The following is a 22,629-nucleotide window of genomic DNA, read 5'->3' on the forward strand; positions in this document are numbered from 1 at the left end:
TTAGCAGCTACGTAATATTACTGAGAAAAAATACTGTAAAATAGCCTGTGCTTAATGAAGTACAGCTACACTGCTTCCAGTAACAGTCCGTTTGGTTTGCTCAATAGCGCTGTAGTTTGCAGTGTAGGTTCTACCAGAGCCATGTGTTAATCTGTCTTGCTCAGTATTTCTCTGGTCTGCACTGTGATCCTCTATCGTTTTCTCTCAGCCTTTTTCCTGTGTATGCTAGCTACATACTTGAAGCTGAGTAATGAGAATGAGTACCATTCTCATTAACATTTTAAACCTGAATTCTTGATTTCTCCTTCAATTTAGTATCACTGATTAACTTTTTTTGCTTTCTTCTTCCAGGCACAGCATCAATATGTTTCAGTAGTTTAAAAGTGCAGCATTCTAGGAATTCCTGTTTGTGTTTCCTCTTGATTATCTTGTAGCTGGATACAAGGCAATCCTACTGTTTTTTTGACAAGTTAAATGTCACATTTCTGAGCTTTTGGATGCAGTTACATTGACTGCTCCCAAGAGGTTTCTTTTGTGTACTTTTCTTGAATACACAATAGGGTGTTCTTATCCCCTTACTTTGTCTGATATGACTTATGCAGTGTCTACCAGGAATCAGATCTGGTGCAGTAAGATCTTAGAGCATAGGAAATATAGAACTAATAAATGACTTTTGGTACCCCATTGATAGACTTGATAGAAGCTCTGTAGGACTAGTTACACTGTAATACATTGATAACACTTTCATGTTTCACTGCACTGCCAGATACTGATAAGGCTATCTATGAAGTCTAGCCACTTCTCAGCATCTATTACTTGTACTGTTAGTTCAGCCAGTGAAACTGTTAATACTAGCCACGTTGGGTGATTCAGATAGCAAAACGTTTGGGTTTTCATTAAGGGGAGTGGGTAGATCTGTTCTCTATTGCTTGGCAGTAGTTCAATTTCCAGTTTCAAATAGCAGTATGTTTACTTCACCATAGCTGCATAGTTGAAATGGCTGCTCATCCAAACCACCTGGGTCCGGTGCCTTCTGCTGAAGAGGAAATGAGGTCCCTGTGCAGACTGCACAAGAAATTATTCAAAGAATGATTGAATGTGTAGGTGCTCCATGGAGTACACAAGCGTGTAGCTTGCATCAGGGAGCCTCAAGTGAACCAGAGCTTTTTAACATTTAGAATTGCCTTTGGGTTGGTGGTGTTTTTTCTTTCACATAAATCTATCTTCTTGCTGCTATTAGAATTACTTTTAAATGCTTTGGCATGCACTTTGGCATGCAAGTCCTGTGCTTTACTTTCAGAAGTGCAATGTGTGGCTTGTGAGAATCTGAGAGCTGCATTCAAGCCATGTAGTCCTGTAAGGTATGGTCAGGTTTGGGTTTGTTAACTGGGAAAAGAAAGACCTAATAAGTGCTACTTAATGTTAGTAAAAGTAACTAAATCTGTCTTGGTAGCAGGAGGATGACAGGTCTTGATTTTTTTTTTGTACTTGGAGTTTCAGAAGACATTTGAGATACTACTTGTTAAAACAGATACAGTGATGGCCTCTGCAATAAAGAGTTAGTGGAGTTTGTAACCAACTGAAGTTAAAGCCTTAGATAAAATCCCACTGAAAAGTAATAGAAGTCTCTGAGTGCAGCGGGTCTTAGTCTTTCCTGCACGCTGTATCCTCTAGCATATGCACGTACTTGTGTGAATGCAGTGCTTAGCAGACTGCCACTTGAATCTCCAAATTGTATTTAAGTTTTCACTCTTCACTGCTGTTGTCAGTGGTTGGAGCAGCTGCCCCTTCTACATATAAGCTGACTTCCACTTCCAAATCTCCTTTTAAAGTCTCAGCTTGCTAATATTCTCCTTGCTGTACCTCTGTACCTTCTTATAGCTGGTCTGTTCCCTCTGGAGCTGCGTTGAGTAGGTGGAAAAGTCTTTTTGGGGCAGCATCTTTTTAAAATTGTTGTATTCTTGGGAAGCTGCTAAAAACAAACTGATATCAAGGCATGTCTGAAATAGTGCTAGGATACAGCTTCCCCTACCTGACAAACTGCTGAGCTTGATGCAGTGGCCTATAAAGTAGCAATGGTATTTGGCTGCCAAGGGCTGTGCACAGCTGTTGGTTGATGAGATCCTAACAGTCTTTTCCTGTTTCCCTTAGTCTTGCATTCTCTCCCGTATTTCTAACCTGCTTCAGCAATGATCTTTTGTTTCCTTTGTAGGGTTGTCTTTTGTGAATTTGCTATTTGTTCAGCTTGGTTTTTGTGATATTGTTCAGGAGAGAGCAAAAATCAGTGACAATATACATACAAGTTATGATGCTGCTTTGTTGGGAAGTCTAGGTATGATCTGATATTGATGTGACAGTGTTAGGATTTGCCTGTGTGCAAGCAGCCCTGAAAAAGACCCATGCCCATATGTAGCAGTGGTGCAAACTTTGCCTCTCTTTCCTACTACCAGGTGAAAGGGCGATCTCCAAAAAATGCTGAAGTAGTCCTGTAATGTTTCCTTCCACGTAGCATATCACTAGGATTACTGCTCAAAAGGAAGGTTTAATCCCAGGCTACTTATTGCTAGAATGAGGAGCAGAATGCTAGGTAAGCACAGCTGTGCAGCTGCTGCTTGCACATATGTTACATCCCAGGCAGTTTTAATAACATCCTGACAGCTGGCTGGGGTAGCAGAGGTAAACGTGGGATGCACATTTTGTCCACCTGTTTATTCACTTCCTCGCTATGGTAGTTTGTTTCATGATGCATGCTTAGTCCAATCTAAATTTGTCCTGCTGTGGTCAACTGGCTGTAATTGTGTGACTGCAATAGCCTCTGCTGGATATGTGCCTGATGGTGGTCGTTCCCTCCATGTATGGACCCCAGTGTAGCTGTCCAGCTGTATCTCATATGATGTATTTACACTGCAGATGGATGTAAAGTACAGCTAACCCACAGCCTAAAAGCACGGCCAGGTTTTGGTAGACCACTTGAACCATACAAATGAGATTTCAAGTCTGGCATCTTAACAGGGATTGACTTGGTGATCTAGCTTGTCCTGCCAGAGCAAGCCAAGGATGACTACTGCAAAGTTTCAAAACTTAAGTGCTCCACAATGGATAACACTTACTTCTCTCACCTGTTTCTTCTACCCAGCTTATCCTGAGTGATCATGTTTCCTATCAAAGCTTTATGAGATTAAATCCTCTGCCAGAGGAAAGCCTGCAAAAATGGGTTGCAACTGCTGAGACACAGTAGTGTGGGGCCACAAGAGTTATTGCTGTTGACACTCTGGAGAAGGAACAGCTTTACTTTCATCTTCAATGTGTAGTGCTTTGAGCAGCAGCCTCCTTGACCAAATGGGCTTCTGCCCATTTCAGAGATTAACTTGAGCTCTTCCCAGGATGAGCTGCTGTCAGACCTTTGCTAGAATTATGCTGTGACTGAAGAACTAGAACTCATTTCCTTCATGCAAATTAAGTGCTTAAGCAAATCTCTGACATTTGAGGTGCTTGAGAGTGTCTATGATTCCTTGCATGCAAAAGCAGTCTGTTTTGTAGACCAAAGCAAGAATGGAATCAGTCGGGGAAAACTGCTTTTGAGCAAAAGTCTGAAGTGTTTCTCTCATTCTCTCACCTGGAATGAAGAAGCAGTAGATATTAAATAATGCTTGCCACTGAATGAGGCTGCTAGCAAATCAAGTGAAGTGAAATCAAGTGAAGTGGGGTGGTGTTGAAATGCTCTCAATTGCTAGAGAAGGATAAGTTGCCCTTGGTAAAGATTGCCTTGTGTAGTTCTGTACCCAGGCCTCAACCAAACAGGCTACAGACAAGGTTATTTCCCAGTAGGTTCTATAGCAGCAGTAGGCAGCCCTGTTCCTGGAAGGTACTTTCAGGATTTGGAAAACGCCCAATACCTGGAAACAATGCTTGTTGCTAAGAGCAGCCTGGCACTGTACTGTGATCTTATACTTTGAATGCAATATCCATTTAAGAGCACAAAAGCTGCCATTTTAACCTGGCAATGTTGTAACACACGGGTGGAAACCAAAGGTGTCAGCATCAAGAAATGGGGTGTTGAGAATATAGGACACAAGATGGGAACAAACATAAATTTAGGGCTGATGCTGATAGGTAAGCTGGGTTTTCACAGGACCCTAGAGTGGGAGGATGCATTTCTTCTACCTCTAGAAGATGGCATCTCTTCTGGGTTTGAATCCCGGACTTGAGCAGTGATGGCAGTAAAACCTTTAGCTGCCACTTAGCAGAACAAAGTCACTGCTGCCCATGCCTCCCTTCCTCACAGCAGTTCAAACACAAGGAGGGCTGTGCTGCCCCGCTCTAAAGACAAAGCATTTCTCATGTCTGTCAGTCCATTGAAAGCTTTCCCTTTCACACTTATGTTAATGCTCTTATCCTGGGAAGGTTAAAGTTCATCACTTTCCCAAGAAGTTCCTGCACAGACCATTCTCAGTTTCAGATTTCAGAACAATTCTTCCTTAAATGCAGCTGTTGAGCATTTGTGCCCTTGAGAAGTGGAAGGGAATGTACTCAGCCCCCTCCCCCTGCTCCCTACAGTGACTGTGAATGTTATCTCATGTCTGCAACCCCCTTCCCAAAAGTAATGCAGTATCACTGCAAATCAAGCAATGGCAATGTGTATATAACATAAGCTGTCCTTTTGTACAAGATTTTTTATTGTGAATATTGATTGACCATCCCCCACTGCTCGCTCACTTGTTCAGAGTGAGTCTGGGACTGAACAATCACAGAAATACGTAGCATGCCAGAAGGCTTGTCAGGTGATGATGTCAAAATAGCAAACTCCCCATGATGGATGGGTAAACTGGTGTGTGAGACTTTGGAGAAGACATACCTTTGCTTCACAAAGCAAATACATTTGTTTTGTTTTATTGTGTTTTTTGTTTGTTTGTTTTTAAAGGGGTTTAGCATGGGTTCTTCAAACAACTGAAGTGTAATCCCACACTCAGGAAATTTCATTCAAGTTTAGGCTAGATTTTTTTCAGCTTCCCCAGGTGTCCAGGGCCCCTGAGACAGGGGCTACAACAAATGACATCATTTGTCTTCTGTCAATTGAAATGGGATCTGGTTGTCAAAACACAACTGATGCAATTACAGTTCATTCAGTATAGTACCACTTAACCTGCTGGTTACTTCTCTGTATGTATGTCTGCCCGTGATTTGGTCATTTAATTGAATTATTGTAGGGGCAGCGAAGCTTTGTTATGTTTTCAAATCTGTACAACATTGTGTCTTCTAAATCTGATAAGTAAAATTCCTTCTGATTTCACAGAACCCCTTAGGATATGTTACCTCTCCCTCTACCCCACCCCAGGTGTCTTTATACCCTCTTCATCATCCAGATGTTATATGGAAATCCTGGGCTATAAATTGATAGTTACATTTAAAGCTCAGTTCTGTTTGCCTACTGGTTTTGAAGGGTTTTGTCTTTCCCCTTAGAAATTTCAGGCATGTCAAGTCTTATTTCTCCTGATGTTGCTAAAGGATAGCTGGGAGATGTCAGTAGTTTCTGTTCGTTTTAATATCTAAAACTAGTATTTAGTCTATGCCTTGGATCAGGACACAGTGAGACAGTAAATCTGGCTTTGGGGCCCTTGTGCCAGACAGAAATGCTGCAGCTACATGACACACAACAGTGACAGGCTGTAGATTTCCTCTTCACTTTGCACCAAGCAACTTTATGCTAGGTCAGGTGTCATCAGGCCTTCAACAGCTGGTAGAAAGACAGGATGAACATTGTACCATGTGCACTGGCTAATGTGATAGAAGTATGATTATCTGGCCATTCCAAAAACAGATCCAGTTGGCACTGTGTGTGAGCCAGGAGTGCATAAGTCTGAAGGTAACTGTGCCCTTGAGCTTCTCTCATCCAAAATGTGAGTTGGCCACTGAAATCAGATAATCACTAACAAGCAGTTTGACTAAAAGTACTTTTCTGGCCCCAGTGTTAGCTTTGTCTCTATCAAGGGGGCGTTTTCATTTTGTTAATAACCCAGTCATAAGGAGGACGCTAAGTTCTGTTCCTCTTCCAAAATCTATTCCACGCAAGTATCTTTTCCCCCACCATAAAAACCTACCAATCAGCCCCTGCAGACTCCTAGCAATTATTTACTTTCCAGAAGCCTGTCAAGGCCTTTATCTCCTTCCTCAAAAAAAAAAAGGGGGGGGGGGGGGGGAGGGGGGGCACAAAAGCCAACAGTTTAAAAGCAGTGTTCTACAGGGTGCTTCCTAGTAACAGAGAAGAAATGGAGCAACTCCTCAGCCATGCTCTCTCCTTTAGCCCCCCCTACAGTGAGCATGCTCAACACCACAGCTGCACTACAGAAAACCCCTGTGATGGGAACTCTAGTTAATTTAGGAGACTGCTTAACGTTGCTGGTAGATAGCAGTGACTGACCCTAATCACGTTTTTAATTTTGTTTTGTAACAGCCATCTCTGATTTACTTATGAGGCCTTGCCACTCACTCCTGCCCATAACCCCATGCTAGCAAGAAGATGTGGATCTGAGGAGTGAAGGCCAAGCTCAGGGTGCTTTCTTGCTCTCCTTGTTCACTAGCACTGAGTGTAGTTTGTGATTGAGGTCACGTGAAATACTAGTAGCTATGTGGCTGGAGAGCAACAAAGCAAGGGGAGAGCATGTAGTTTTGAGCAGCAGAGGCTGATTTTCAAGCCTTGGCAGTTTGTTCTATACTGTGCGGAGTTGTTGCCAGTCTACACTGCAGGTTAACAGCAATCTTTCAGTGCAGCAGGCTGTGTTTATGGACTACTGATGTAGGCTCTCCTGGGTTCTCTAAGCCAGCTAGTACCCGTAAAGCCAAGAGATTTCATAGTACTAGAGAAGCAAGCATATTCATTTACCTCTAGTGCTTAGGTTAGGTGTTACTAAATGCTCAATCAAGCTACAGTCAGATATCACCTGATGCCTGGCTTATAATGAATCTATTCTTGGCATCTGTGTACTTCCATTTAAATTGCATTCAGCAGGGAGTGAGGTAAGCTGCAATACGGAGTGTTCACCTAGAAAACTACCTCTGGAGAGGAGCCTCAGACCTCAAATGCACCCTTTTAAGAAGCAAGACAAGAAGGAATCTAAGGTAAGAGTTGCTACTGTTTATTTCTCAGGTATATGATCTGTCATTGCTTTAGCTCAAGCATGCTGGGATTATTCTTAATACAAAATTCAATCCAGGTTCCTCAAGGAGGTGACAAACACTCCAAAACCTCTAGCAGCTACTGTGTTCCTGGTGTTGCTGGCTGTTCTATCTAATGTAGAATGGGTTATGGTTTTTTCTTTTAGCTGAGTAGTTGCAAACAATGCCAGAAGCTGTCTGTTGGTAGCAATGGACCTGCAAGCTAAGCAGGAGGTCCTTTTTTTGTGGTTAAGTCCCAACTGCACTGGCTATCCCAGAGCTAGGGCTTGGGGATCCCTGTGTCTCCAGTCTGATGCTGCTTTGTTTGACCCAAATTTTACAACAGGCTTGTGAGCTATTAATGGTACATGCAGCAGCTAAAATCTGTTTTGTGCAGAGATGGGCCTCACACTGCACTTATAGGTGTTTCATAATTGTGTATGGGTGTTGTTGGTTAAATATTAATTTAAGCAGGCTTTCCTGCTTCTTAATAACAACATGGTAAATGAGAATAACATGCATATCTGAGTCTGGTCTAAGGGTGCTACTGGTTTGGGTGCCTACTTCCAACTTCAGCATTTTTGCTCCTGCTAAAGTAAAAATAAAACAGATTGCCGCTACACTTCTTTACAGCAGTCTCATGACCGCATTGCTCAAATGCAAAATCCATCAAGGAAAGCAGCAGGTATGAACCTTAGTCCCTTTCTTTTCTGTTGTGGTCTGTGTGGGTAATGACTCCAATCTTTCTTGTCCCTCTTAATGGAAAGAAGAAGCCTGCAGGTTTCTTATGGCCTAGTAAAATTTCTAGAGGTTACAAGTCTGAAATTGTTCAGCATGAAATATTTATTGTTTGTTGTGCAAGGTGAAGCCTACCCTGCAGTGCTTAGTCAAAAACAGCTCAGTAACTTTATTGCAAATTTGCTCTAATTAGTTTGACTCTATGTGAAGACTAGTCATAGGCTGTAAAGGGGTAATTAGGCTCCCCCCCTTGCAGAGCAGCTGGCAAAAGCAAATTTTCACTGGAAACAAGTTCTAGTGTGTAAACCCATCCAGAGCACAAGCAGCATAAGTAAAGAGGTAGTCTGCTTATCACAAGTGTGCTAGGAATTAACTTGACTAAGAGTTAACTGAACAAAGCTTTGTGTGCCACTGTTACTCTGGCTACACGTGTTGCTTGGTACATCCTTGCCAAAAATTGGTAGTCAGGGTGGAGGTAGAGGCTTATCAGAAGTGTTCATCAAAAAAGGTTTTCAACCAAAAATGTTGGATTTTAGTTTAAGAATGTGTGTCACTGTATAGGGTCGATTTCGGTTTCACCTGATAATTAAATGAATGCATCAGTTTTGTTACCAAAGTGTTACCGAGCTGGAGAGGCGACGTTGTTAGGGCAGTAACCTACATTTGACCTTCCTGCTTTTCCTCCTGCCTGGGGTGGATGACACCCAAAGTGTGGGTGTACGAAGAGGGTATGGGTATTTTTTGATATCTTCTGTCTCTGACAAGTGCCGACACACTGATGGGGCAAACTGCATAGCTATGGCTTGGTAACTACTTATAAGCCACATTCTTCAGCGTAAAGCAGAGGAATTGAATTATGAGCAAACATCGCTGCTGCTTTTTCATTTCCTGAGTAGTCTGGAATTAGCATGTGGGATCCAAATGCTGCAACAGCGGGTAAACTTCGTAATATCTATAGCCTCTTGCAGTTGCAACAGTATTAACTTGGCAGAAGAAAAGATAGGTAGAAACGAAACCAGTTCTTTGAATTAAATAGCAAAAATATGAACTGCTTTGATGGAGTAGAAATAGTAGTCACTGTTCCAGTAGCTGCCTGCCAGCTGATGTAGACCATATGGGACGTGTAGGCAAAGGTGGTCTGTAACGGGATTTCAGGGAAACCAGGACAGGGTATTGCCATGTCTTGTGTGAGACCGTCTGGGCCCCAGAGAAATGAGGAGTCTCAGTTGAGTCCGTGTTGTATATAGTTAGAGGAGATGCATCTTAAAGGTTTGGGGGGGGGGGGGGGGAGGGGGGTTATTCCTCTTTAATTAAGATCATCTGCCAAATAACTACCTATTTAAGTATCATTTTATTTTTGTTTATTACAGTTGTCTGTGTGAAAGACTCAGTGCTTAAGAAGCAAATGTATTAAACCCCTCAGGTTTCCTCTCACCCTATACATAAGGAACTGTCATAGTTGTCTGGCAGCAGCCATTTACAGTGTGGTGGCCTAGCTGAAGGCTATTGTGGACCATCTTTCTATCACTGTTCAATTCAGATGTGTTCACAGAAACTTGTCATTGACATCCTCAGCCTGAATGAGCACTACTCTTCATATAATCTAGTGCCATAAATGCCAATCAAGTCCCTGCAGTGCCTCTGAGCCTCTTCTAATGAGAGGTACTAAGAGCCCTTCAGCATTGATGCAGATGTGCTGCATAATAGCTTGGGGAAGTGGGGGAAGGACAAGTGTGCTATGCAAAGGACTGCAGGAAAATAAAGAGAAAGGGGCTGCAGCAAGTTTTATTTGATTTCTGAATCAAGAAATTATAATAAGATAATGCAAGTGCTTCTGACCCTCACTGTGTTTCATTTAAGACGATTGAATTGAATGCCGTGGCTTTTCCTCCTGTCTATATTCCTGTTTCTCTGTTGTCTTAGCTAACAGTTCCGCCCTGCTCCATGCCTTTTTGAGTAGCAATTTAACTCATTTTCCTTGACTTAGTTCAATTTTAAGATCTGAAACCTTTACAAACAAGGTCATTCTGGCCCCAGAATTAACGCTTTCTGCTTCAGATTAAGTTGCTGACATATATATATTTAACCATATATAAATACTGAAGAAGGAGGAGTGGTAGAAAGTATTTAATGATCTCATGATAAGTACAGTGGCGGCTGGAAACATTCCTAAATACTAGACTAGAAAGACTGATAGAGCAGTAATCTGTGAAGTACAATAAACCTGCACAGGGCGGCTGCTCTAAAGAGGGTTTGTTGTAGAGCAAACACATCACAAGGAACTGGAAAGGAACCAGGACAGGTCTGTGCCAGCTCTCCCAGAGGTACAGAGGCTGTAGATAGTCAGAGACTGAAAAAGCTGTGGCCAGAGGAGGAGAAGGAAAGGATCAGCCAAGTGAACAGCAAAGTTGGAAGGAGGATGCTTGACACTTCTTTGCCATACTTAAAGGAGAGAGATCAGGGCAGTGCGGCACTGCTGGAAGGCTGCCTTTTTTTTTTTTTTTTCTTTCCCCTCTTCCTTTAAACATGAAAAATCCCAGCGAGGTGTCAGAGAAACTATCCAGCCAAGACAAAAGCAGACCTTGGGCTCATCATCTGTCCTTATTTTTGCTGTCCCAGAGTCCAGTGCAGAGCAGAGCCATGGTTACTTCTTTGTTCTTTTTCCTTTAGTGTAGTTAAGTTCTAGGCAGGATTTTTCTCCCAGACTTACCAAGACTTGTAACACTGATGGCAGCACAGTGTGCGGATGGTGGGAAGGACCTCTGTAAGAAACCCAAGTCCTCATCTCACTGAGGTGGAGCCAGTTTTTGCAGACAATGTAGGCCAGAAGGTGCCAGGGGTAGAGAGGGTCAGAGTAGGAAGGAAGAGGAAAGCATGGTCAGTTGATTATCTCCTGACTGGTAACTGTAGAGGACAGTATTATGGGTTGCCCTTGGTCAGCTGCAGCAGCCCTGCATGCTCTTTGTTTTCAGTAGTAGAATGTTTTCAAAGTCTGAGGGTTGGGACTACTCTTCATCAAATCCTTTCAAGATAGGACCCTGGCACAAAGCCTCGCTGCCCGTTCCTTTCAGCTGTCCACCAGCCGTCTTCGCTTTCTTCAATGACAGCTACAATGTCTCCTTCGTTGATGTCCAGTTCATCCATGTTCTGAGAGGAGACAGGGAAAGGAAACGTGGTTAGCCTGAGAGTGCAGGGGGACTTGAGCATGTATCTGGTGGGGTTTTGACCCTGCCTTTCTTTGAGAGTCTGTCAGTGTCATTTTGGTTGGGAATAAACTCAAAATACCAGACTGTGAAGGATTAAGCAATTACTGAGCTGGCTATTTCCTTAAGATCCTCAGAAATTTCCCTAGCCTCCCTGTTGTCTCCTCCTGAGCTGCCTGACTGGTGCATCCTAGCAGAAGGCTGGAAGGGGTTAATGCAACTGTCCTAACCCAGCCAGCCCTGACCTTCCCTCAGTCTGCAGGGGTAGCTTGATTAAACAGTGCGAGGCTTAATTCCTGGGGGAGATAAAAAGAGTATCTGTACTAATCCAGGCCTTAAATAGGTCTTTCAGTTCCCTTAATGCAGAACAGTGGTGACCAGTGGAGGAGCCTTTAAGCTGACAGGTAATCAAGCTGTGAAAGTCCCATTGGGGAAGGCTAATGGTTTAGCAAGAATCCGTGTGAATAAAAAAACATTTATAACCAGTCCTGAAGAAAATGCAGAAAGAATCTCAAGTTTCATTTTTATGGGCACAGAACTATCTCTGGATGTGGATGAAATCATGAAAAGCACAAGGTGGAAAGAGGAGGCAGATTATCCCCCGTGTCCCATGTGCAGTAGGTTTTATTTGCACCATCCTTTGAAACGTGGCTGCTGTCAGAAGTAAGGTATCAGATAGGATGCATCAAGGGCCTGACCAGTCTGACGGTCTGGGTCCTTCAGTCCGAGTGCTCAGATTTTAGTGGAGGTGAGGGGGTTTTGTCCTTTCTGGTGTTTTAGAAGGTAACTTGTACAATAGGAATAATGTTACCTCTCCTTTGGGCAGCTTGAAATGTAAATGTGAGAAGTGTGTATTTTTCGGTTTGATACTTGATGCAGTGGTTTTCCCACTAGTGTTATGATTTTTACTGATGGTATTATGCCTAGAGAGGTCTGAAGCCAGGGAGAGTTTAATATCCAGGTTAAGGATGCAGGTTGCTGTTTGTAGTTGTCTTTTGGTGCATAGACATAGATCCAGTCCACTGTGATTCTGCTACTTGCACCACTGAAGGACAGGGACATGCTATAGTTTATAGGGATACAGTCCTCTCCAGCATGGAAGGAGATCTCAGTTAAAGCCCAGTGTGTTAAACTGGAGCAGGAATCTCCAGATAATAAGTGAGATCACATGGAGAAGTGTTCTGAAATAAGCATCTGTCACACATTCTTACTTCTGCTATAAAGCCACAATAGAGTTTATGTGAGGAATCTGTAGCCACCTTCCCTAGGAGAACATTTCACAGCAAATGTAAGTTTGAAATGCTCAATACTGCTTACTTAGCCATCATCACCTGAAAATTAAAGTTTTCCTCATCTCTTCAATTCCCTGTATCTCTAAAATGAGAGTGCAACAGCACAACACTGATTTAGGCAATGGTATAGCATGCTAATACGTAATCACTTGCAAAAAATGTTATTGCGTTATCTTGAGAGAGCATAGATTTGTGGCAACAACTGGCCTTCAGCCAGTGACCTTCACCAACGAGTCTTTGTGTCCCTGTCTGTAAAGTGGAGTTAACACCTCCTTCACAGAATTAACACTTCCAAGACATTTGGATCAATGTCAGCTGTTTTAAATCTGGCACTGTATGAAATATTTAGTTGGAAGCCTTTGCTTACCTGGGCTGTGTAGTCATAAAGTACTCTGTAGTCCTGAGACGATGTGATTCTTGCTTGTTCGTTTACAAAAATGGATGCGTAGACCCCATCTGCTTTCTCTGTTGGGAAAAAAAGGGAAAGAAATTAGGAGGAAAAAAAAGGAAAGAAAACAAATAAGGGTTCTGTTGCTTAGAAATGCATGGGATCATATGCAAGAGTTCACAAATACAAGGGTCTCTGTTCTCTGCCTGGAGGTGTACATGTATAGAAAAGCTGCCATGAAATGTAGGTAAAATCCTGCACAAAAACTGTGTCCCATTGATTGGATGGCAATGCACCCATTCAACTTTGTGGGAGGCCAGAAAAACTTTAGCTTCATCCAGGTTGGGAAAAATGTTTACCCTGCTAAAGCACGATCGCAGTAATCCCAAAAGGAAGCACTGTGGTTAAACTGATTTAAAATGTTTGCTACCAGAGGTGTAAAATTCTAGCAGATTCACATAGGGCTTTTCTTTTTCCTTTGAGATGGGTCATCAGATGTTTTCCACTAGTTTATATAGTTTCCAGGTAGCTGTTTGTCACTGACATGATTTTTTTGGAAGATGCTGTTTTAACCCAGCTTGTCATAATTGGGGAAAACTCCTGTTATTGTGGAAGAGACAGAGCTGGCCCTTTTGAAAAGCACTGCGTGGGTTTCTTCTGCCATTTTAGTGCTGGTGCTGGGACCACAGCAGTAAAATGGAAGCATCAAAGTCTTGCTAGCATCGATGCTGTTGTGTTAACACAACAATCCCCGCTGAGGCTGCTCTAGCGTACTCTGCATCCCCTGGACAGCAAGAGTGCAACTACAAGCTTAGAACTAGCTGAAGGACTGCTCTGAAAATGGCTTTGAGGGTGCAGGACTGAGCATGAGAGTTGGGTCTCCAGCTGAAAAGCCCCCATCGAAGCACTGGACACACAGTGCCAGCAGGATACTGTAGGACTTAAAGAGGGACTCAGTGTGTGCCTAACTCCTTAAAGAGTCCTTAAATACACATCTCTGCTTGAAAGCAACATAACAATATGGTCAAAACCGAGTGAGAAACACCATGAAGCTTCTGTTTGCACGTAGTCACAATCAAGAATGTTGGTTTAGTGCTGGGATGGGGAGAGAGACGTTTCCTCCCAGCAGCTACCTGGAAACCTTCTCCTGCCATGGAGGTGAGCAGAGGTCCCCCTCCGTGCGACTCCTCTGTGTGAGCAGGATGACAGTGCTCTGGCAGCACATGGGGCAGCTGGGTGCCTGTCCCTTCCCACAGCAAATGCTTGGTGTAGCTATTCTGCTCTCAGGAGTACCGTCAGTTCTCTGACTTCTTAGATTTTTGAAACATAAGCCATGGAGCAGGCAGAAGAGCTGAATGCGGATGTCATTGGCCATTTTTGAGGCCCTTGTCCAGCAAACAGTGTCCCTTCCCATCCCTAGCCTAAGGAAATTCAGAAGGAATGACTATCCTCAGCTGTGTCAACACTGCTTCAATTCTTCAGTGCTCCAAATGGGTCTGAGCTGCTGCTTCTGGAATGTACTGGGGTTCCTTCCCCCTCAGCTGTGCCAAAGCTTGCCTTTGCTTTGAGAAGGACTGCGTGATGAGGAGAAGAACAGTCCGGGACTGAGCAGTTCTAACCTTCAGGGCCCAGCTAGAGGTGAAGGCGAAGGCAGGCTCTAACTGCATGCTCACAGCCTGGTATGTCAGCCCAGGTGAAAAAGCTATCTTATCAAAGTCAGGGGGTTCCCAAAGTGTGATGACTAGAGCATGCTACGTGTGCGGCAAGGTCTGCTTGGGCTCCATGTAACATCTGAATGACAGATGGGCAAACAGCAGGGCTTTTTATGCACTTATAGGGAGATTATTTTACCAGGCCTGAGCGCAAGGTGCTGCCACAGATGCTGACTGTTCACTTGGATAAAGTTGAGAGCTACTGTTAAATCCAGCACAATGATGTAGCACTGCTGTTTATTTCTTGGTAACATCTTCCTTCTGCGGTTGTTACACAGCTCTGCGGGGGGCTGAATGCCTCCAGGTTGTATCTGTGTGGATGCTGCTGCATGCTGAGGAAGGCGGCTGGTGCCTGGTAGGCCCAGCTGGTGCTGGGTAGTGCTGGAGGGTCTCCCCTGCCCGAGACCAAACGCAACAAATGAGAGAGTCTGGGCTCCCTTACTGCGTGCCCAAGCAGGCAAGGCAGGCATCACAAAGGAAATTGGTCTGGGTCGGTTTCAAAGCTGTTCTAAAGCAACTTTTTTTTGTTTCCTTCAGGCAGGAATCACAGCTAAAATGTTTGTTTTAAATCAAGTCAATAACAATGTTATAAGCTGTTCCTTTCTGTATAGTCCAAATACTATGTTTTAAATGTCCTCGGGTAAATGCCTGGCTGCAAAGATTGTGATAAGGCAATCTAACTGTGAAATGAGATGAATATTTGCATTCATAAGGCATGAAGCTGGTCTGTTTAAAAACTTTAGGGGCCCCCTTGCGCTTTTTAGAGGTAGCATATTCACGCTTAGGGAAAACTATTTGCTGGGTTGGACTGTGTTGGTCTGAGTGTACAGTTCACTCTCACTCAGAGCTTTTGAAGATCTTATGACCCTAAGAACACATGGCTGATTTGGCACTTTAAACTAGGAAAGCTGCCCAACACAAATCTGAACTAAATCAGTTTCCAGGCTACTCTTTCTCTTGTCTACCAACATGTGAACATGCGCTGCGCCATTTCTGCTACATATCAAAGTTTAATTTAGCAAAGTGATCTTAAACACAGCTGGTAAATGTACTTCCTGGGGAGGCATACCAAGAGGAGGGGCTGAAGGAGTGATGCTTTCAGCATTGTTCTTGCTGCTTCCGTGCAGTAGTCCAGAGAATCTGCAGAGCCAAGAGAAGACAATGACAAAATGAGTGAACAAGACTGGGTAGGAGAGTTTCTTACACTTTGCAAGTCTTGGCTGTCTGACTTGACCTTCCCTCCATCTGCCGTGGCGCTGGGTGGATGTCACCTCTTCCTGTGGTGAGCTACTTTCATTTATGCTGTAGATATACTTATCTTCAGCTAAAAATATTTTTTTTTTAAATCATAAAAATACTGAACCTGTTGAACTGTCAGCCATCATTAAATGGTGCACAAAATGCATCATGTAGTATTTTGTTGTGGATCCAAAGGCTCATGAGGTAAAACTCCAATTGACTCACACTCAATATGATGAGAATTTCAGTTGTTTACAAGAAATTACCATTCATTTGCAGACAGAAAAATAATTTAAAACACAAAGCTTGTATAACAGGCCTTTCTAGAAATTGCAAGTTTAAGTGATTTTTTTTTTTAATTTATCCTATGTTTAATTTTCAATATCACAGCTGGATACTGAACAGCTACTGGAGGCAAAGTGAGAATATGGCTTAGGATTCTCAAGCACAGATAGCAATAGCATTGAGTGCTCAAGATGTATATAAAGGATTTGATTTTTCACCTGGTGAGTGGTCAATGTTTCAGGAAAATGGACATCTAAACTCAGCAGCTTCTGAAAAACTGAAATTGAGTATCTCTAGGCTGTTTGCCAATGCAGAGCATGGTTGTATTCTAAATGGCTATACAGTTGTCTTCTGTAATTACATAGGATGCAGTGCTGGAATTGATTATTATAGAAAATCTTGTTCCAACTGAAAACTATAATGTTATGTATAAACCTTATCAGCCTGCTCACAAGCCTGGACCATGCTTTAAACGGGAGAACACAGCCTGCTCCTTGTCTTTGCCACGTAATAAGGCTTGTCAAAATACAAAGCCCCTCTGCTTTAAATATGATGCCATTCCCACCTTAAATTAGCCATTTTAGTATAAAATATTTAAACCAATAGCTCTATCATGCTCTTGTGTTGATATAACTGCATTCATGTCACTGCATTTACCAGCAAAAAATGGATAAGAAAAAACAAAAATCGCCTCCTTAATCACAGTTATTCGACTAAGTATTTCTTGCTTTGGTCCAGATGCAGAGAGCAGTTTTTTGTTCTGCTCAGCGGGGGGGGGTGCAATCCAATAAGCCAGGAGGTATTGCTGAGAAAGACAGCCCTCCCCAGCCTTCGCTCCCGGCAAGATTCTCGTTTGTCCTCCCTTGCACAAAGCGTTTTGTTGTGTGCCATCACTCACTGGGAAAGAGGAAATAAGTGAATGTTCTCCAGTGCTGGCCAGCTAATTGTTTTAGGAACATGTCCTCTTGTCTCCCCTCTCACTAGGCCATAGTAAAATTATTCTGGCACCAGTTGTAATAGGTTTACCTCTTCTGTTGAGTTATGTTTATTGATAAGTGGCTGCCTCTTGCCACAATGAAGGAAGTAATAACTTCTCAGGCCTGTTTCCTGTCATCACACACTGCTGTGTTTCAATGGAGAAATACTAGTTTTGAGAACAAAAATGTACCGCTCACCTCTTCATCATCCCACAAGACTGGGTTGGGCTGCTGTTACCTCTGTTTGGTTCTCTGCTGTAGTAATTCTCGTATCCTATTGCACCTGCAAAAGGGCAACAAAAAGGCGATGTTCAATCAGGCAAAACCTATTTCACCCTACCAGCGTGCAGCAGACACAGTGCGGCAGTTCAGGGGCTGTTGGAGCAAAATGCAACACAACATCCACCTGCACTTGCCTGTCTCATGTTTGGAGCAGCTCAGAGGGACCTGGGGCTTGCCAAAAGCCATTCAAGTGATTGTATGCAGATACGTCCTTGGTAGAAATTCAGGACCAAGTCAAGGTCCTGAATAACCATTCCGACAGTGGTGGTTAACCCTAATTTAGAACATGACTGTTTCCTCTGTTTTCTTAAAAGCCAAAGCTTTAAGGAAAGAGAGCACGGTCATTGTGAGCCTGATACAATTGGCTACAGTGGTTTTTGTTTCTTTCTTCCTTAATGTATTGAGTTGGGAGTTTCTGTTGAAGCTGGGGATATTTTTGAATGTTTTTGCCAGCAGCAATAATGAGCAATTTCCTGGTCTGTGCTTGTACTTAAGTGTCTTCCTACCTTTTGTATCTCCCCCTCCACCTCCTGAGAGCTGATTTGCTGTTTATCCAGAGATGTTTTTTTTCCCTCTCTCCAACGCAGTTATGCTACCGTTCCTTCACTCTCCCCTATGGTGTTGTTAAGGGTGCAATTGAGACCATTTACAAGTTTAGCTTCAAAGATGAAATAGTTACATATTTATTTTTCATTTCATAGCTGCCAGTGCAGTTGCTTAGAGCTGGTGGCCAGACACCCTTTCTGCCTTCTCAGTGTTACAGCCAAATAAATATGAGTCAAATCTGATTCAGAAGGCCTGATATCTTATTAACTCACTTCTGACACCAATTAATTAAGAAAAACATTGAGCTTGGACTTGTTGGATCAGCCAAGGCCATAAGCAGAGCAGGCACGTGCAGCTAGTAAGTGTGAAGAGTCCCTACAAGTAAGACTCTCAGAATTTAAGGAGTTTTCTGACCAGTTTAAGGTTCTGTCTCTTACCCTTCTAGACAGTCACCTGCTATCATTTCTAGCCTGTAATTCGTGTTAAGATTAGGCGGAAGAGGGGAGAGAGCAATAGGATCAAGAAACCAAGAGGTCTACCCCTACACAATGCAAAACCACATGAGTTTTCCCCCCTGCATTTTGCAAATAAGATCAACAGCTCACCACGTGCTGCAGTGCAGACCCATTAGCCAGAGCTGTGGAGATACCAGGGTGTTACTTCAGAACATGTCACCTTCCAGAAGGTGGCAAAAAATAAAATAAAAGCAAGAATCACTTGTTTCTTTGCCTTTCATAAAGCTCTAAAGGTTTGTTCCCACCTATTTCTTACTAGGAATGAGTCTTGACATAGCCAAGAACTGTTTGCAGAAAATTGCCTAGGCGACTAGAGAATGAAAAATCTCACACAGGAGGAAAAAAACTAGCTGAGAATTACAAATCTTTTTTCGTACAGAGGTTGCTTTACGCCATTGCAAAGCACAGTTCTCCCTTCTGTCAGTGAAAATGTAGCTTTTCCTAGGTGAAAGCTCCTGTAGCAGTCAAATTTAAATCCCCTATTGAATAGCAGTAAAATGGCATCCAATACACCAGCATCTATATTATTAGTTTAAAAACAAAACAAAAAACTTCCAAATGCTAATTCTTAATTTTCAGGGGTATAATGACAGAAATACTGAGTGAAAAACAGGCCTTAGATAGCTCTGTGCTGGATGAGTGACTAGGGTGTAATTGCTGCCAGCTCTGAGCTCTGTGATGGAATCCAAGGGCTCTGAGCTGTTACCATACAAGATAATTACCCCATGGGATGGTGTTTGTACTACTGATGTTTGTACCTATACAATCCATAGCATGGAAGGCTTTTAACTGTATAAAATGTTCTTATGCCAGTATAGCTTATTCCCTGTTCTGAAAGGAAATGAGCTCTGTTGAGACTCCCATAGTCCACACTAAAGAGGGTTTCTCTTTGACATCTCAGTGTAGTGTTACAGCAGATGGTGGAAGTGAAGCGGTATCTGTACACTGACTAAAAAATAAGTGAATAGAGGAGGAGGTCTTTTCAGAATAGATAGGTATCGTCAGCTAATGAGGTGATGAAATGGGGATTTTCTGTCCTTTTACAAAGGCTGTGAATCCTTGTTTACTGCAACACTGCAGGAAAGTGTGGGCTTTCATTCAGCCTGTAAATATCTGATATTGCTTGTTGAAGTAAGGTGTGGTTTGCATTTGGTCATGTGAAATGTTAGGTGGCTCATTTCTGATGGCACGTTTGGAGAACTACTACCCCAGAGCAGCATGTTTTCCTTTTACAACTGCAGTTAGTTCTTCCTGTCCCACTCTCCGTTTCTGCCCAGAGGCTTTGATCACTGAAGTTGATGAAGAGGCTCCTTTGGCTTGAATGGACAGCCAGTGAACTTCACGTCGCTTCTGCATGCTGGGGCAAAGCCAGTTTCATTCAGTTTTCCCCAGCTAGGGTCTTGCCTCTACACAAACAACTTCTTGAGGGGATGAAGGAGGTTATTCCCCATCAGGCAGGTGGAACAAAATGGAATACCAAGCCTGGTTTTCTCTGTGCTACAAATAAAGAGGCACTAACTCTCTCAAGTGGGACACCAGAGTGCAGTTAAATGATAATTTGGCTCTGACTTGTCACCACTGCAGGAAATTGAGGATGCCATTTTGCAAGGCAGTTTGCCACCTCCTTGGTGGTGCGAGTTCAGCTGTGCTGTGAAATAAGCATCACTGAAAAAACAAAACCCAACCTCTTTCTTTTTTTTTTTTTTTGGGGGGGGTGGGGTGGAGGGAGGTGGAGGTTTATTTTTAACATGGATCATTGAGCTATCCCAGTTACACCACTGCACGGCAAGCAGTGACAGCACAGTGAGGGGGAAGTGAGCCACAGTGGGTGGGAATGAATAGCCAGAGCGGAGAGCGAGCAGGCTCCTTCAGCTGCCTTCGCCTCCAGTGGAGAGTGCTGCACAGCCACAGCCCGAAGCTAGCGGGTGACTCATCTGACGAGACTGATCGGAATAATTACCTGGAGGTTGTGTTCCTGTCATTTTGCTCTTAATGAAGTAGTCTATGTCTGACTCTACAACGCAGTTCTCCAAGCTTACCCGAACCTCTTCATACAGCTACAAAACAGAAGTCAAAAATTTAATTTTAAATGTTTCACGTTGAATTAGCAATTAATGTTCTTCTAATAGTTTTCCCCTTAAAAGAAACTGTTCTTGGTACATGTCTGATCTGGATGGTTCTTTGGTCTGTCCCCTGTACAGCCATTTTTGTAAACACAGTTGTTGATTTGTGTTCTGGATGTCGTTGTATAAGAGAAAGACAAATCACCGGAACCAACCATTGAGAGTTAAAACTCAGACCTACTTGAGTGAGTAATATGACCACACTTTTTAGGATGTGAGTCACGAGCTTCCAACTAGATAAAAAGTTTGAGGGGGAAAAAGCAAAGCACCAACACGGAGTGATACATCCTTTGTCTTCCCATCCTGAGCCCAAGACCGGATGCCTTTCTGAAAGGTGTTTCTGAGCCCAAATATACTCAGCTGAGCAGTCTGGTATTTGGAGGCATTCCCCAGCAAACTGAGGGGAGGAGGCACAGTGTCAGCACGTGTGCCACAGGCTGCCTAAATCCAGGCATGTATCTGTTTTGCATCTGGGCAAAAGGGAATGAGCTTGATTGAGAAGAGTTCCCCTCTCACTGCCAGAATGTGCCAGAACAGCACAACAGCCACTTTGCTGAAGACAACACATGCAGATAAGGCCAGGCTAGAGCTGTGCTGCTAAGGGACTCTAGCACTTCTTCCTCCACACGTGAAGCTCCTTGGCAGGTGCCCCTACCTCATCGTCCTTCACGCACTGCATAGAGAGCTGGTTGCAGTGAACCCACAGCGAGTTCCGGAGGATGGTGATGCGGTCGCACTCCTGGAGCTGGAAGACCTGCAGCCGAAGAGACGTGAGGTAGCATCACAGCAGTCATTTATTTGTGTTGCAGTGACAGGGCTGGGCTCCTCTGTCCAGCTCACAAATCTGCAAACCACTCTGAAGGATCTTGCATAGAGGACATCTCTTCATCTACTGGAGAAACTACATCTACTTGCTTGTACTCAAGGGTTATTTTTTTAAAGTGCTTGCACCAAATTAAAGTTACATTTTAAAAGACAAAAAGAAAGGGGAAAGGAATGCTGAGTGCTGTCGAGGAGTTCAGAGTCAGGGTCCTGTCTGCCCATTGCACCGAAATGTTGATGTGAAACAGATCAGTAGAGTACTGTCATGAAAGGGTTGTATATATGTTAGAGGTAGACCCAAAAACATCTAGCTCTGCTCTCTAACATGCCTTTCCAAACTTCTCTTTTGGATCTATTTGAGGCTCTCTAGGGTTGCCTTTGCAAATTTTTAAGGTTATATTCATGGTAAAGAGAAGGCATTTTCCATTTTTCTCTCTCCCTCATCTGTCTGATTCTTCTCATGTTGTACAGCTGACTAGATTTGGGGAAAGTGAAAGGGAAAAAAGAGGAAAATAGTGAACTGAGATGGGGAAGAAGCAGATGAACTTTCTTTAAAAACTTAAAAAAAAAAAAAAAACACATCTAAGTTATACTGTTATAAGTAGAACATCAATTTTTGGTTTTCTATGAGGTGTGAAAAGCTCAGATGCTTCCAGCCATCTGTTTCCTTTTCCATTTGCTAGTAATTATGTCCAGAACAACATAAATGTATACAATATTCAGCAGAACATTCAGTTGTGTGAGCTGCCTGCCATTGAATATCTTACCAGTTTAAAAAAAAAAAAAAAAAGAGTCAAGAGTCAGGCAAGGGAGACTCAGCTGGTGCTGGGACCAGTTTCTGAGAGAAGTAGCTTTTAAAGAGAACCAGAAGGGTAAAGAAGGAGCAGTTCAGCGTCCATGCAGAATAAAAAGCCTACGGACATAGCCCCTGGAGGGCTGTTGAAATAGCAGAGAGCCGGCTGGGAGTTTTCCAGGTAAGTGTAAGTGGTGTCCGGTTAGGAAATGCAGCTCAGCAAAGCGAAGTGCAGTGACTCGGGGTTGTCAAGCCCTTTGCAAATTAGGGCGTTGTATTAGACGTATCCCTCGTGCCCTGCCAGCTTGTGCAACAGACCGCTTCTGGACCAGGGCTTTTCGTGCCAGGGAAGATGGCACAGCCCTGTGATAAAGATTGTCCCCGTGCTTCCACTTGCTAGGCAGGCTTTTAGGCTGCGGGTGCCTAGTGCTTAGCTACAGACCTCAGCAACCTGACTGCTTCCAGATTCCTCCCTGCTGTGCAGCCAGAAGTTTGGGATCTTCAGCTGCTTTTTTGTACTCGTTAGTACTTCAATAGGTCTCAAGAAATCTGCCAGTTCTAC

General features: G+C 43.3%; 1 protein-coding gene across 1 annotated transcript in view; it reads right to left on the reverse strand.

Annotated features, from left to right (window-relative positions):
• Positions 1-10,002: 10,002 nt before the first annotated feature.
• PSTPIP1 (proline-serine-threonine phosphatase interacting protein 1) overlaps positions 10,003-22,629 on the reverse strand; it is a 54,185-nt gene continuing 41,558 nt past the window's right edge. The window contains exons 10-15 of the mRNA XM_013194117.3: positions 21,108-21,206; positions 20,290-20,386; positions 17,185-17,269; positions 15,555-15,625; positions 12,753-12,850; positions 10,003-11,037 (exon numbers count right to left, since the gene is read on the reverse strand). Coding sequence (XP_013049571.3) covers positions 10,906-11,037; positions 12,753-12,850; positions 15,555-15,625; positions 17,185-17,269; positions 20,290-20,386; positions 21,108-21,206 — 582 coding nt within the window. The 3' untranslated portion in view covers positions 10,003-10,905. The remainder of the gene's footprint in view (positions 11,038-12,752; positions 12,851-15,554; positions 15,626-17,184; positions 17,270-20,289; positions 20,387-21,107; positions 21,207-22,629) is intronic.

Source organism: Anser cygnoides, chromosome 11 (assembly GCF_040182565.1).
Source record: "Anser cygnoides isolate HZ-2024a breed goose chromosome 11, Taihu_goose_T2T_genome, whole genome shotgun sequence".
NCBI lineage: Eukaryota > Metazoa > Chordata > Aves > Anseriformes > Anatidae > Anser > Anser cygnoides.